We start from the raw sequence: 15422 nt of genomic DNA, 5'->3' as shown, positions 1-15422 counted from the left end.
CCTCTAAATTGAGGTAACTCTCTCCTGCTCTGACAAATTATATCCAGGTTTCAAATCATTAAAATTTCTTCCTGGAGCAGCTGTTAATTCTTGAGCAGTTCTCAGAGGAAGTTGCTGACTAGTAAGGATTCTGCTTCAAGGTTCCTGCCTCAAGATACCACAGTGTGGCTGCCGTCTCACCATCCCACATCTTGACTGCTGCTAGTAGGGTGGGCTTTTTTTTTGTTTGTTATATAAATACACATACATATGCATCTTTCTGCCCTGCTCTCTCAGGTAGGAAGTACAAACAATTCCCATTCCCATCTGGACACACTTATTTTGTGAGGAGAAGCTGGGAGAGAAGGAAGATTAGACAGGGGGTGTGTGTGTGTGTGGGGGGGGGGGGTGTATTTTATTTTTAACTTACAACAGAGTCTCTTTAATTGCTTTTCTCCTAGTCCCTCTTATTATGCATTTTGAGCAAATGAAGTTTATTTCAATCAGCTCTAAATGAACACACATATTAACAGCTTGCACTTCTAGAAGACTTTCCAGAAGAGACTCTCAAAGCAATTAATGAAGCCTAATCTATGTATTTGGATTCTTTTCTTTCACCACAGGTTGCGAGCAGGGCATATGAGGCACTGTGGAACAAAGTCGTAGGTGATCCGTTCACTATGGCACAAGAGGTTCACGCCAAGCTCCAGGTAAGAGTTCAGATCACACCCTTGTTTCTCCCTTTTAAAAAGGAAGCTAATTGTCTCTGTCAGGCTGCCATGAAACCAAAGCACCTGGTAGAACTGGCAGCACAGAAAGTGCTTTTGGCAGGTATATTCAGGAATGCATATTAAGCAGAACGACCACTCCAAAATATGGACCCTAATCTCCAGTCTTTATCAACAGAGCACATTAGGGTTGCTTATCCACAGGAGCTGGCTGAAGGGAGCTGGTTTAAAGAGTATGTGCTTTCCCACTTTTTAGGCCTTCGTTTAACAAAAGCAAAAAACCCAACAACACACAATCATTGAAACCAGTTCACAGGAGTAATAAGCATAAGAAAATGTATAGAACAATAGTGTAAGAATTCAAAGGGATTTATTTGCAACATCTAAAAAGAAACTGACATTTAAACTGAAGAATATCTTAGTGCTAAACACAACTTTCAAAATAATTATTTCAGGCTTTTCATCATGAAAAGATAGATTTTGTATTAAGTAACATTCTCCTTTAGACTGTAGGTTATGCTGTGCCATTTTCTATAGCAAACCTTACATTATCATTCTTAAAGGAAATTGTTCTAGTATTTCCCACATTGATATTGGTGCTACTGCACTCTTTTTCCTGTTTTTTAACATCCTCTCAGAAGTCGTCTACTGTGAAATTCCGCGCTTTAAAAACAACCTATTTTACTTCTCTAAAATACTCATTAAAGGAACAGTTGATGCATAACTTACTTTAAGGCCAAAGAGAAAACAAGGTCTCATTATACCAAACCATTACAGAAGAAACTGTTCTAGGGCATTCAAAAAACGAGGTGCAGAGAATACAGATAAACCACTGTGCAAATGAACTAACAAGTGGGAAGAAAAGGAAACATTACAGATTGATTTGATAATATTAGGGAAACAGAGGTAAATGTCAACCCAAACTGTAATACCATCAGTCAACGATCATGATTCCAAAAATTTTTATAGTTACTACAAATCTTTTGCTAGCCTCTGTATAAAAAATGCTGTTCTACGGGGGAGAGAGAGAGACTTGATCTCTGGAGTCCTAATTAAGAGTTGTTTTATTATAGGAAAGCCATGAAAAAAACAGTGTCAGAGATTCATGTTGGGACTAATCTCCATTTAAATCAATAGATTTGAGTTTAAACCAATTTAAAACAAAGAAGGAAGCAAGGAAATGATTGTTGGCAAGCTGAAAAGCAAGACCTTACAGTGGCATAAAACACTAAATATTTGCGATATGAAGGATCCCCAAAGACCTAAAATGCTATTTTAAGACCCCTTGGGCTAGATTTTCTGTTAATTCTCGGCAACGAAGAAGCTCCCATTACATGTCTAAATCTAGACAGGCAAGCAGATTAAGCACAAAATAAGGAGACAACATAGAAACAAGTTTGCTGAAGAACTGGCAGACCTCTTAAAGTCCTGCAGGGCTTTTTCCCCTATTTGTGGGGTACAGACAATGGGCAAGAGAATAGAAAAGGATCATTTAAGGGAGAGGAGCAATTTCAGATGTCTACAGCTTTTCTTCAAAGACAGGATGGAAAGTGAAGCCTCTCTAAGGGATATACAGAGAACAGTTTTGCAGTAATAAATTCAACTATTAATTTCAGGAAATTCAGTATGAGAGCATGTATATCAAAGTTAAACAGCACTGTCCACTGGGCAACAAAAATGGTTGCTTTATTCTCAAGATGAGATCAGAAGAACCCTGTAGTACTCTAGAAGTCTTAAAACTTCTAGGAATCCTTGTTTAGCAAATTTAGTAGTACTCTAGAAGTCTTAAAACGTCTAGGAATTCTTGTTTAGCAATTTAGGGAGTAAAAAGAGTCAGACTGTAACCTGTTTTATTATATTACAGGAGTTAAATTGACAATAAAGGATCTATTTCCTTCAGGTGTCGGATTTTTATTTTGGTTTTGTTTTCAAATTCCCATATTAGAGAAAGCAAATATCTAAGTCCACAGATATTTTCCCATCTCCTCCTGTTCTATTTTGAATTAGATGAAAATTATATGCATACTGCATTTCAATATCGTTACAATTACTGGCAAAAATACCTATGTACGAATAGAGGTTTTACCAGTCTATCCAATAGAAAAGTGACTTCTACTATTAATTATAGGTACAAATTGTGAATGTTAGTGTCTTTTTGTTTAAATGTCATTTAAGTTCAAACAATCAGTGTACATTTTGTCAGTCAACATCTTCATTAAAGCTCAGTTGTGGAGGAGGTTTAAACTCCTAAAGGAGTATTACCTGTCCTCGTACTAATCCACTGTGGAGAAGAACGTATATCATCTGTGTTCTCCTAAGTCCTATGACATTATCTGACCACCGCTCAGTCTCGGTGTAGAAATCTCAGCCTAATACAGGAATTGAGTTGAACAAACTAAAGCTACAGCAAGACTGCTGTTCCCTGGCCTCTTTGAAAGTAGAGCATTTAGATGTTGCATAGGTATCCAAAACAACATTGCTTTTACTACAAATGGGCCTTCCAGAGAGTATTCATTCACTAAAGCAGAATGTTAATCACTGTCATGCATGTTTTCAGTTAAGCATATGCAGGTTTTTTTCCTTTTTAGGTTAAGCCTTCATTGCCAGATGGGCACCTGAAACCCCAGAGATTACTTGCAAAGCTGCACATAAAACTGAAAATAGACAGAAGGAAAGCCAGTTCCCAATAGTTTGTATTACAAGAAAACCAATAGGAAAATTTTATCATTTGGAGAAAATCACATTTAAGCTTTCATATGTCATTGTATTGCCATTACTGGGATACTGAGAAAAAAGAGAAAAGCCTTCAAAGATAACTGAATACCCAGAAACATGCAAAATTAAGGATAAACTTCTTTTGCACTGATTTCTTACAGTTATCTGTAACAAGGATAGAGAACTATCCAGTGTGAAAAGTCACAGGAGAAATTTAGAGTCAGTGTCTCTTGGGGCATAACTTCTCCCAGCAAGCATCTGCTTGTATGTACAGAACACAGATGATATTCATACATAAGTGTAGTTAAATCTTACTCCAGATCTTCAAAGATAAATTCAAGGATACAGTTGAGAATGCAAGTTTTCATTTTAATGTGTACCCCTTAAAAAAGTGGGTTGTTATTCCTTCAAGGTGAGCAAAGCACTGAGAAAGTAGCAAGTTGCTTTGGTATCTTCATTTTCAGGAAGAGATGAGACACACCTATTGGGCAACCTAGGAAAACCCAGAGATACCTGGAGTGCGTTCTCCAGGGGTTGTAAAAGGAGACTTCTACCCTCTCCTGCCCCTCACCCGACGCTCCTCTTCCCCATCTGCAGCATCCTCACAAACCAGAAAGTTAAAGAACTTACTTGTCACTTATTTGCTTAACCAGCTAGTATGCCACAACATGTATTTGAAGTACACTGGACTGTAAGCATTCTGATTGTATATGTTTTCTCCTCCAACACTTACTACAATCTTCTTTTACATATAGCAAACTATAATGTGTTTACCGAAACATCTGCAGTACTGAAAGATGCACGGTATTAATTATTCAATCAACCTGTACTGACACACTGAATTTAACATGTCACATTGAATTACTGATGGTTTTTCTCACCTTACCAAGTCAATATGGGGCAGAGACATCTGCAATTTAGCAGGCACATTTTCTAAACATCTGCTTCCTTAACTACTGTACTGTCACTAGTTTGAATGGAACAGCACACATCATACCTTGAGCACTTTGGTCCCTGACTCCACACTTCATAAATATTTAATTCACTCTTCTTTACTCTAGAGAGTAAAATTTTTGCATTTTATTGTAAACAACAGTTTTACCAGTATACCATAGAATGTATTCATTTTTCTGTACTACATTAAAATTTGTAATTGTCATAAAAAATACATACAGTATCTAATTTGAGCGTTCTTAGAATAGCCAGGAAGAGTTATGTATCAGTACAAATATGCTTAAATCAAACTCAACCATTCCAGTATCAATATTTTTCAGTGTTTTAATTATTAGAAATATATATTTTTAAATATACTATTATGGAAAAAGGGCAAAACACATCCAAAATATTTAAGAAAAAAATTGGCAACAAAATTAGGCTAAAAATTCTACAAGTTTTCAGTGTTTATTTTCATTGCTGGACAACTGTGATGGTCATTTAAAGCACGCTTGCAGCCTTTTTTTCATGTGGGGAACACAGAACTGTTATAGAGAACTTGTCACACGACATTATCTACAATAACCATTAAAATTCTGTAATGCAAGGACTATTTCACAGAGAAATTACAAAGCCATAAGAATTATAGTAAAGAAAAAAGTATAAATTGCTTCATCAATTAACTTAGAACAATCAACTAAAGATGACTATATAAGCTGCAATTTGCTGATCATCTGAGATCAACTGTTGGATGGTCTCATAGTGATAACACCTAGGAAGCAATGCCACAGTTGCATCTTACAGCTCAGGAACAAAAAGAAACTAATATTGCAAACTCTTGCTTCAATACCAAACTATGTCTATCTCTGTGATGTGTTCTTGCCTACTTCATATAGCTCCTGCTCTTCCCTAGAAAATAAGGAAATAAGTGATTCAAGATTCCTTCCTGCACTAATTATTAAGCAGTTAATAACTGAAATAAACTCAGAGTTATCATAAGTTAATTCACTGTTAGCCTAAACAGCTTAGGAGAGTAGAAGAGCAGAGATGGAAGATGACCCAGCTATGTAAGATACAGCTTACCATCTGACAAACTTGCAGAACTGCAAATAAAATACTAGTCTGAGCTATACATCAGTGTAACCTGAACTGGAATTTACCACATTTTAAAGGGATTTCTGTTACAATTAGGAACCATATTGACTTTATTTTCTTGTCTTAAAATATACATCTATCACACGGGAAAATAATGCGCATTACCTTTTGCACTAAATCTTTATAAAAACATTTATGATCAAAACTTCAGCAGTGTGATAAATACTATGGATGTAAGATGATGTCAGATCATTTTATTTCCCTGCCAAGCCTCCTGTAGAGGAGAAAAATGAAAGACTTGTTCCTAGGATTACTCACCCATGAAGTTCAGATAGCTGTCTCCTCCAAGTGCATGAGTAATGAGACGAATCATTTTATGAAGCTGTATTCCACGATCAATAACTGGAGTAAGAGGGGAGAGCACACTCATGTTTGTATACATCTCTGCGTCCATCAATCGAAATGCCAATGTCTTATCACCAACAAGTGCCTGTAGTAATAAAAAAAATAAAAGGAGAAAAATCCTTGACTGTACTAGAAGTACTTGGATATACTGGAAGATACTAGAAGTGTTTCTAATGTAAACTTTTAAAAGCAGGTGTTCTCCATCAAGTGTAAAATATGTTAGTATGATGCAATAAACCAGAAGTGAGCTACCACTTTGGAATTTTTTTTATAGAAAGAGAAAATAAGACTTAAAACATCTTAAGTAAAGTTCCTGGGAAATACACATAAATGGCTATTAACAATATTCCTGATTTAAAGATTCAGAGTTAACACAACATGTTGTTTGTATATTACCAAGAATGTCATTGTTTTTCTGAAATTTCTGGGAATTTTCAAGAGAAAAATAGACTAGTAATTCTATCTAAAAACAGTTACTGAATTACTAACTTGCTGGTGTTTACCCCTTAAAAAAGGCCACCCAAATGCTATGTAACGAGGGTTGTTTTAATATATTAGTATGCAGGCAGTTGAAAATGTTTTGGGGTGTTTGTATGTAAATAGACAATTTTTGTTCAGTCAGCTCAATTCTCATCTTATACTCTATTATGAAAACTCACTAGTTTCCGCAGGGAAAGAGGAACTGTAAAGAAAGTCTAGCTGAAGAGAGCCAATTTCCTTTAGTTTTCAAGCTCATAATGTAATGGCATAATCAGGTGATTTTATTAGGTAAAAAATATAGCAATTCTTGAAAGTTCATAGGCAACTAAGGCAATATATATTTATTAAGTGCAACTGTATGAGATCAGACCACCTGTCCACCTAGCTTACCATACTGGCTCCAAAAAACAGGCCAACAGCAGATGCCCAAAATAAAGCATGTTTGCCTGTTAGACATTTACCTAGCAATACTTCCCCAAAACGTTTTCCTAAAAATCACAGCTCAGGTACTTTGAGACATAGGCAGCACAGTAGTATTTCAGAGCCTTCAACAAAATACTTTAAATCCCTTCTGAATTCACTTAACTTTTTAACAAACGCAGCATCGTATGACAAGGAGTTCCAGAATTTTGCTTTACACCAGTGGGATGGGGCAGGAACACCTCTTCTTTTTACTCAGAATCTGGCCTTCGTGTTTCATTTAATGTCCCCTAATCTTCCCTTAGAAGAGAGAGCAGCTGTTCCCTATTCACTTTCTCCATGCCAGCCATGATTTTAAACCGCTGTCATTCCCCTCCTGCCCAATGATCTCTTTTCTACAGTGAAGAGTCTTAGGCTATTTAGTTCTCTTCTTATGAAAGCCACTCCATACCTTCTATAATTCCTGCCAACCTTCTCAACATTTTTTCAAGTTATGTATCTCTCTTTTGAGATAGGACCAAATCTGCATCCAATAGTCAAGATGCAAGTGAACCGTGAAATACTACAGTGGCCTACTGACTTTACTTTTTGCTCTCCATTCCTTTCGTATGAATTCGAAGCACTGTATTCATTTTTTTGACAGCTATTAGCATTGAGTTAATATTTTCATACATGTTTTATAACCATGAGGTCCTATGCTCTGATTGGTAATAGCTAGCTTATAACCCATTATTGTGTAGGAGGAGTCAGGATTGTTCCAGTCCCTCATGTGCATCACACTGACAATATAAATACAAACAAAATAAAATAAGGGAGTAGAAGAAATTCAGTGCATCTACCCTGCTTTTCATGCATTGTTCTGGTGTCTTCTGTAACCCTCACAGCTAGCTTTTTGCATTGTTTGTTTTTTAATTAAATATATCTATATACAATTTACACTTAAGTATGCAATTCCAAAACAAACAAAAAATGGTGTGGTATGCAAAACATAATTGATAAAATCCAGCATGAAATATAATAATAATGAAAGTAATGGCATATGTCATGCTTTAGGATGAAGATTCACTATAAGACAGGCAAGGACACCTTTCATAAAAGACAATCACAGAATAATACACATTGCCAAGTAGCACCTAACAGTTTTTACCAGGATTGGGACTCTGCTCTTGTGCTTGAGATGAACATTATGTCCCTGACTCAGAGGATAAAAAGGTAAATAGGTACTCAAAAGCAATCTGGTCAACTCAATTCTCTTTTAAAAGCATATCACAGGTCTTCTTTTGAACACTTCTGTTGACTTTTATTGTAAAAGGCATAGGAAATAGGAAGTCAACCTCTATTATGTAAAGGAGAGAGTTGAAGGTAGGTTACTTAAATCTCTTCCTAGAGAATAGGGTTTTTTTAAAAAAAAGTTCTTAATTTTAAAGTTTTCAGCCAATATTTGTAATAAATATTTATATTTTTGTTATGTTTTTCCCTCTTTTGCCAGTAAAGTGAAAAGTAATAAAATTCACTCAGGGCTCACCAATTCTTCAGAAACAATCACTAGAAAGATTGGGAGAGATGAGGGCTATCCAAACTCATCCTTTATTTTTCATTTTCCATGTATAGCAGCCAGTACAATTGCTGTGTTTAATTTCTGGTCACAAACTTTTTCACATTGAATTGAATTGTTAAAGAATACTTCATTTAGATCTCAAAATAAGATTGGGGTTTGCAATTCTTGCATTTCTTGAAGGGAACAAAACAGTCACGTGAATACTGTTTCAGTGAAAAAGCCCAGTAAACCTCTAAAACTCATCTGTTACTTGTTTATACATAAACAACCAAATAAATAGATAGAATACCTGGTCATGGCTCTCTGCATACGCAATATATTTTTCTTGGTACCGCCTGTTTGTTAATGTATAGACAATATTGCCCATATTCCAGTCTTCATCCTTCAGCTCCTTAATTATCTGTATAAATAAAAAGGTCATTGAAAAGTTACTTCTGTTTTAACGAAAAGCAGGTTACCACCTTTCCTCATTACTTTGGCAAAAAAAACAACAAAAAAATCCTAGTAAATTATAAACATTTGTTATTACTTTAGTTCCTCCTAACTCCAAGTTTTGAAGTGATGAGCTTTCTGTGATAACTCAAATGGATTTCTTGCTTTGGAATTCCACTGCATGAAATATAATTACTTGATAACTTTGTTTATGGTTAACCACGGACAATAGGATACCTACCATACCAATGCTCTGATACACCAAACCATGTGGTTGATGTGAGGCTGCAAGACAGCACTTGAACCTGAAGTGAGGAAAAAATGTGTTCATGCACATATCTACACATGGTATTGAAAGAAGTCCTGCATTTCAAATAATCACAGAATGGGGCAGCTTCCTTGACAATTTGGATCAATGACAGCTGAAGCATTGGATTGTACGACAGAGAATGGATCACAGTAAGACAGCACTATGCTGTTGCCATAAAGTATGCAATAAAGTAAGAACCCACTAAGTGCAGGGACTTCCATATTCCCTGATCTGAGACACCAAGGTAATTTCCAAACCACAGTTTCAATCCTCCACCTTTGGAATCCAAACCATGTTTTGTAGTTTTGCTATGCTAGGTCCTAAATTTTAGCCATTTATATTTAATCGTATCAATAGGGATTTTCTGGCTCACATACCTCCTCTAAATCTAACGTAATTTCTGTTAGTCCTTTCTTTTTCCTATAGTACTGTATAGGCTTCCATTGATAATCCCAATTTTTTTTATTTTTATATATATATATACACACACACACACACACACACACACACACACACACACACACAAAGTATGTATAAATATAAAAAGTGATAAAAAGCAGAGACAAACATCAGGATATCTGATATGCTGGCGTATAATTTAAATTTCTAGTTGCAACTGGTCACGTACTCCTAAAAGGAGTTGGAAAATCTGTCCTCTTATTTAAACTTGCAGACACTGAAAACATTCTGTTCGCTATATAGCATCATATTATTATGAACTAGATGGATCTTTAATCTGAACTACTACACCCACTGTTATGACAATCAGCTTGCCTTAGTTACTTTTCTTCTTCTTCTTCTTTTTTTTTTTTAAATACAAATTCTTCAGAATTAGCTCATGGAACCCTAGAGACCCTTCAGGTTAAAAAACTGCTGTTTTAAGAAGTTGCTTGGAAAACCTGGGTATATAACAGGTACCTGCTTAAGAGCTGGTAAGTCAGCAAGCCATCTGTAACAGCAACTTGATAATGGTCGGTAGACTATGCTTCTGAACTTAACAGTTTCAGATTCATTCTTGTCTCAAGAAATGTGGTAGCAAACTCTGAGCATCATCCTTTTGTTTAACTCTGGATCTTCAGCTGTAGGTGCTCGTTCCCAGTTTCCTTAGGAGCATTCTGCCTGCATCACTATGTTTGTTGTACAATCAATACATTCCTAACTAACCAGAGTCTGCTGAGAAAAAGCCTAACACCTTCTGATAATATTCATCTACCATTCTATGTTAAAGTACATAACATCGCCATGCCCCAGCCTCCAAAGCATGCATTCTAAAAGTTACTTTGAAGAAATACATGACACTGAAGGAGATGGGCTAGGCTCAACAGTAACCATATATGTTGGAAGCTTTTCCCCCCACAGTTAAAAAACAAAAAACAAACACACACAGAACCGACTGCATGACAGGCATTTGTTTCCATTCAGTGTATTGCAAATGAAAATAAGCTGGCCCTATCAGAGATAGCTAAGATAAATAATCTATCTTTCGTCCTTGTAAAATTCTTACAGTGTGTATTTTCACTTGTATGCCACTTGCATTTTACCTGCCTAGGAAGTCATTCATCTTTGCCTACCATAGAATGTGCTAGGGAAGCTGAACATGTGAGCAGGGGAGGGAGGCGGGGGAAAGCTGGCAAGTTTGATTACATAACCTACAGTTGTTGCGAGATACAGGTCATTTCAAACAAATTGAACAGTCTACAACTAGCATATGAAGAAAACAAAAATCAACAAGAATGCAATGAATAGCTTCTACTCTTACTCATCTTCTGAATAGAAATAACCTACAGCTCTCATTTCAGCCACTAACATCTGTGCTTAAGCCTGTTAGAATTTGTTTTCATAGTACCTTAAGTTAACAGGTAAGAGTGAAAGCAGAATTTTTCCATAAAATTCAGAAAAGTGTATTTGTGCATGTGCAGATACAGAAACACACTACTTTAAAGAGCACAACATTTTCAAAAAACTACTTTCTTACCTGTATCCACTTATCTGGAACAGCCATGGCCAGTCGATAATTAAATCCCCCTCCTCCCTCTACAACAGGACGACAAAGAGCTGGCATTCCAGAAACATCCTTAAATAAATAAAACACAACATAATTTGGTTATTATTGCAATTATGAGTTCAGATTTTCCACTATGCAGTAGTACTTCTATATAAATATTCTCTAAACAGTTTCATAGATTGCCATGCGATGTAGGAACAAAAATCACTGGATGTTTGATACACTCCTTTTTACATCCATACTTGTTATTTGAATGAAAAAGTCACAGGGAAGTATAGCTACTTTTCTCATCAAATACTTTACTGTAAGGAATTTTATTAGGATATTTGAGGGGAAAGTGACCTCAGTATATGTCATTTGAGGCAGAACTTGAAATAATTAGAACTCTTGAGCTCCAAGTAATCAAGAGAAGGTAGTCAAAACAAGACAAATTAAACCTTCATTTTGTTTACTGATATTTTACATAAAGAACAGCATAGAAATAAAAGGTTGAATAGAGTCCAGTAAGGAAGAAAAATATAAGCTTTACTCTTTTTCTAAATGCACAGTAAGAAAGCTATTGATTCAGCTAGCCCTGAAAAGTGAGATGCCCTTACTGCATAAATCTCGCTTTCACATTGTGCCAGCTGATCATTCCCAATTCAGAGTTCTTAAAATAAATGTTCAATTCACCATACAATTAGGCACTTATGCAACATAGCATTCTTTCTTCTAAATTTGATTTATCTATGTAGAAAAAACAAATCCCACATACCTGTAAAATATCTATCAGTACTCAATTTTATTACGTGAAACAGAAGTCATTCCACCACAGTGTTTATGGATTAAAGTACACTTTTATGCCTACACAACAAAATTACTGGAATTAAATTCTGATTAAAACTCAGGTTTAGTTAGAAAATTCACTCCAGTGTGCTGGATTCAATCCAGTTTTCAATTCAATTGCTGCATTTGAGTAGGTCTAGATACAACAGGTCCCCAATCAGAAAGCTTCAAACAAAACATTCATTCCATGCAAAGTCCACGTTAACAACTAAATGATTGGGCCTTGCAAGTATTCTTCATAGTGAAACAAATTTTCCACTTAGAATTATATATTATACACATATCCTGTGTTGACTTAGAGGAGGAAACACAATGCTGCCTCATCAAGTTTTTGGACAACATACTAAGGCGTGGACTCCAAACACCTGAGCGCAGGGCTGCCACGCAGGGGGACCTGGACTGGCGGAGGAATGCACCAATGCAAATCTCATCACGTTCAACAAGGACATTACCAATTCCTGCACCTGGACTGGACTAACGCCTGGCTTCAGCACTGGCCAGGGAGCAGCTCTGCTGGAAAGGCCCTGGGGCTCTGGGCAGGCAGCAAGCTAAGCATGAGCCAACAGCCTGCCCTGGCAGCAAAGAGGCCAGCAGCGTCCTGGCCTGTACAAACAGCCTAGTCAGGGTCAAGGGAAGGGATTATCCTCCATAATTCAGCACACGTTAGACCACACACAATAACTACATCCACTTTTTGGCCACCCAGTACAGCAAAGGCACTGACAAGCTGAAGCCAGTTCAGCAGAGGGCCACCAAGATGGTCTGGCCTGGAGCTCTTGCCCCATGAGGAGAGGCTGGAGGACTGGGACTTGTTCAGCCTAAGGAAGAGATGGCCTCGTTGCAGGAGACACCTGACAGCAACCAATACCTAAGAGGAGGTTACTGAGGAGAACAAAAGGCAATAGCCATAAGTTGATAAAGAGAAGGAGATATAAACGGAGGGTGAGAGGTGGGGAGGAAATCACTGTGATGCAAGTACCGGAGCAGGATGCCCAGATAGGCGGTGGGATATCTGCACTTGGAAGTTTAAGACCAACAGGACAAAGCCCTGAGCAACATGGTATAAGTTCAGTGTTGACCTCACTTTGAGCAAGAGGCTGGACTAAGATGATCCAAGATCCCTTCCAACATAAATGAATTCTTTTGAAGTATTTATCTATATTTATGTATTTTCCACACAGCTTTACTCTTTCAAATTACTGAAGAAAATTAATAGCAAAGTATGGGAGCATCCATACTGAAAGAAAGTACAGAAGCCTTGAGAAAGTGTAAAAAATAGGCTGTCAGAAGAATTTCTGCATTAGCACAGTATTTTCCACAATATTGTGTCTCCTCACGTAGACACCTTCTTACCAAGGTGAAGATGACTAGAGATTCCATGTGCAGTAGACCTCAAAGTTTAATTAGGTGGAATTTCTTTTAAAACATTCATATATCAGGAAAGGTTCAGAAAAGCTCAACAGCCCTCCTAAATCAGTCAGAAATAAAAGTAGGACTAACACCCTCCCAGATATACAGGACAAGAAGATATGAAATAAAGACTTTTGATGTGATGCTATGATGCCTACATGGCCAAAGGAGAGTTTGAGATTTAAGTAGCTTTCATCTACTTTATCCACAAGTTTGAAAGCCAGATTTTGGGGAGGTAAAATACCAAGTAAAACACTTAATACCCACCTATTTCTGAAGTTTACCTGAACACTAAAAATCAGTATTAGTTTGTTCAATATATTTTCCCCCAAAATGCAAACAGCCAAAATGCAAGCTTTTCTTTAGACTTGAGTTTCTCCTCAACATGGGCTGTATATAAATAACAAAATGACAGCAGAAGGGTATTTTTTGCCTTTTTGTTTTAAAACCTTCAGGCATGCTGCAATTTACTTATTAATATTTGTTCTAATTATATACAATTTTAATCATAGCTTTAATTGAAAGGCCAAATAAAAAATAAGCATATAGTCACTAATATCTAAAGACTTGGAAATTACTAACGCAGTAAATACATAGAATATTAAAAATCTGCAAAAATTATCAATCAGTAATTAAAGAATATATTAGAATTATAGTTAGGCAAAAACATTTCTCTTATGGCACTCATTCCATTGTCATTATAGACAACTAGAAATTCATCACAGCCATTTATAATTTTCAATGATATCAACAGTTTCTTCCTTCGAAATTCTCCTTCTACCACAAAGCAAGTTGATCGATTCTCTATTTCATATAGAGACTCCCCATAGTAAGAAAAATGATGCACCAAAACAGATGTAGTTTTCAAGTTAAGTAAGAAAAACTGAAGTCGTATCTTAAAAGGACTTTTAGGCCAGATAATACAAGCAGACTGAACTCAAGATTTCATTGGTAGGAAGGCATATAATCTAAGATTCCCTAGATAATGAACAAGTTTCACTTGAAATAAGCCTACAGATCAATAAAACCATCTCAAATTTATTTATCAGTAATTGCTTACCAGCTGCTACATTTAATATCATGTCATTAAGCTTTTAGCAGTGTTTGTCTATAATATAACTTCGCCATACATATTAAATGAAGTTAGCACTATTTTGTTTTCTGAAGATGAAAGTGGAACTCTTAAATAATACAAAAAGCTTTATTAAAAATCTGTACACTCCCTAACGATATCAGATAGATGCAACGTCTTTTAAAATGAAAATAAACATTTCAATGTAAGAGAAATCCTCAAGGTTTACTTGTTCTCTTTTAGATGAGCGATAAAACATCAGTAAAAAAAAAAAAGTACCTATTAATAGAACTTTAATGCTTCAGAGTTTTATACTATTATAAGGAATTCTGCACACCAACAATAATGTTTTTTCCAGAGCAGAAACAATTTAATTGACCTTAAGCTACTTAACTAATATAGCCTATTTACTTCCTTAGAAACATGGGGAAATTTAATACTAAATATAAATTAGCATACACATTCAACATTTATTTATTTATCATATTTATTATAAAGGGGAATTGTCCATTATGCCAATATAAATCAAAATATGCAACACAGTACAGGGGTTCTTAATTTTTAGTACCATGAATCACTAGTGATAAATAGCAATCATGCAACAGCAATGAACTAATAAAAAACAAACCTTATTACACATTCAAAGGAGAGGGAAAAAAAAGAAAAGAAATCCCACAATGTTTAATGATCCATTAGCTCAGAGAAAATCCCCAAAGTGCATATTCCAATTGTTCTCCATCCCCTCACCCAGAGGCAAAGACTGTCCACTAATTAAAATTTATCAGCTTGTGTCACTCCTTGAGTACCTAAAGTGTGACTAATAATTACCAGGAAATATGCATCCCAAAGAAAACTAATCAATATTAATGTCGTTGAGTATGACAAGTTCTGATTTTACCTCTGCTATAGTTATGCATTCTGGATGCAATAAATTGGTCATGCAGTTGGCCAGCATTAGATAACACAAAGCATCTTCATCCACATGTAGGCCAAAATATTCATTGTAATCTCCACTGAATCCTGTGCCTAATAAGACAAGAAATTTAAAGGACATG

At 36.0% G+C, this 15422-nt stretch overlaps 1 protein-coding gene across 4 annotated transcripts in view; it reads right to left on the bottom strand.

Moving 5' to 3' along the window:
- The window catches only part of GBE1 (1,4-alpha-glucan branching enzyme 1), a 160445-nt gene that overhangs the window by 53514 nt on the left and 91509 nt on the right, over positions 1-15422 (bottom strand). For all 4 annotated transcript variants that reach the window (XM_064523189.1, XM_064523195.1, XM_064523202.1 and 1 more), the window contains 4 exons: positions 15266-15393; positions 11031-11129; positions 8603-8713; positions 5769-5940 (listed from right to left, as the gene is read on the bottom strand). In XM_064523189.1, the coding sequence (XP_064379259.1) occupies positions 5769-5940; positions 8603-8713; positions 11031-11129; positions 15266-15393 (510 nt within the window). The remainder of the gene's footprint in view (positions 1-5768; positions 5941-8602; positions 8714-11030; positions 11130-15265; positions 15394-15422) is intronic.

This window comes from Dromaius novaehollandiae, chromosome 1 (genome assembly GCF_036370855.1).
Source record: "Dromaius novaehollandiae isolate bDroNov1 chromosome 1, bDroNov1.hap1, whole genome shotgun sequence".
Taxonomy (NCBI): Eukaryota; Metazoa; Chordata; class Aves; order Casuariiformes; family Dromaiidae; genus Dromaius; species Dromaius novaehollandiae.
Note: the sequence above shows the minus strand (reverse complement) of the source record. Positions and strands in the feature narration are given on the sequence as shown.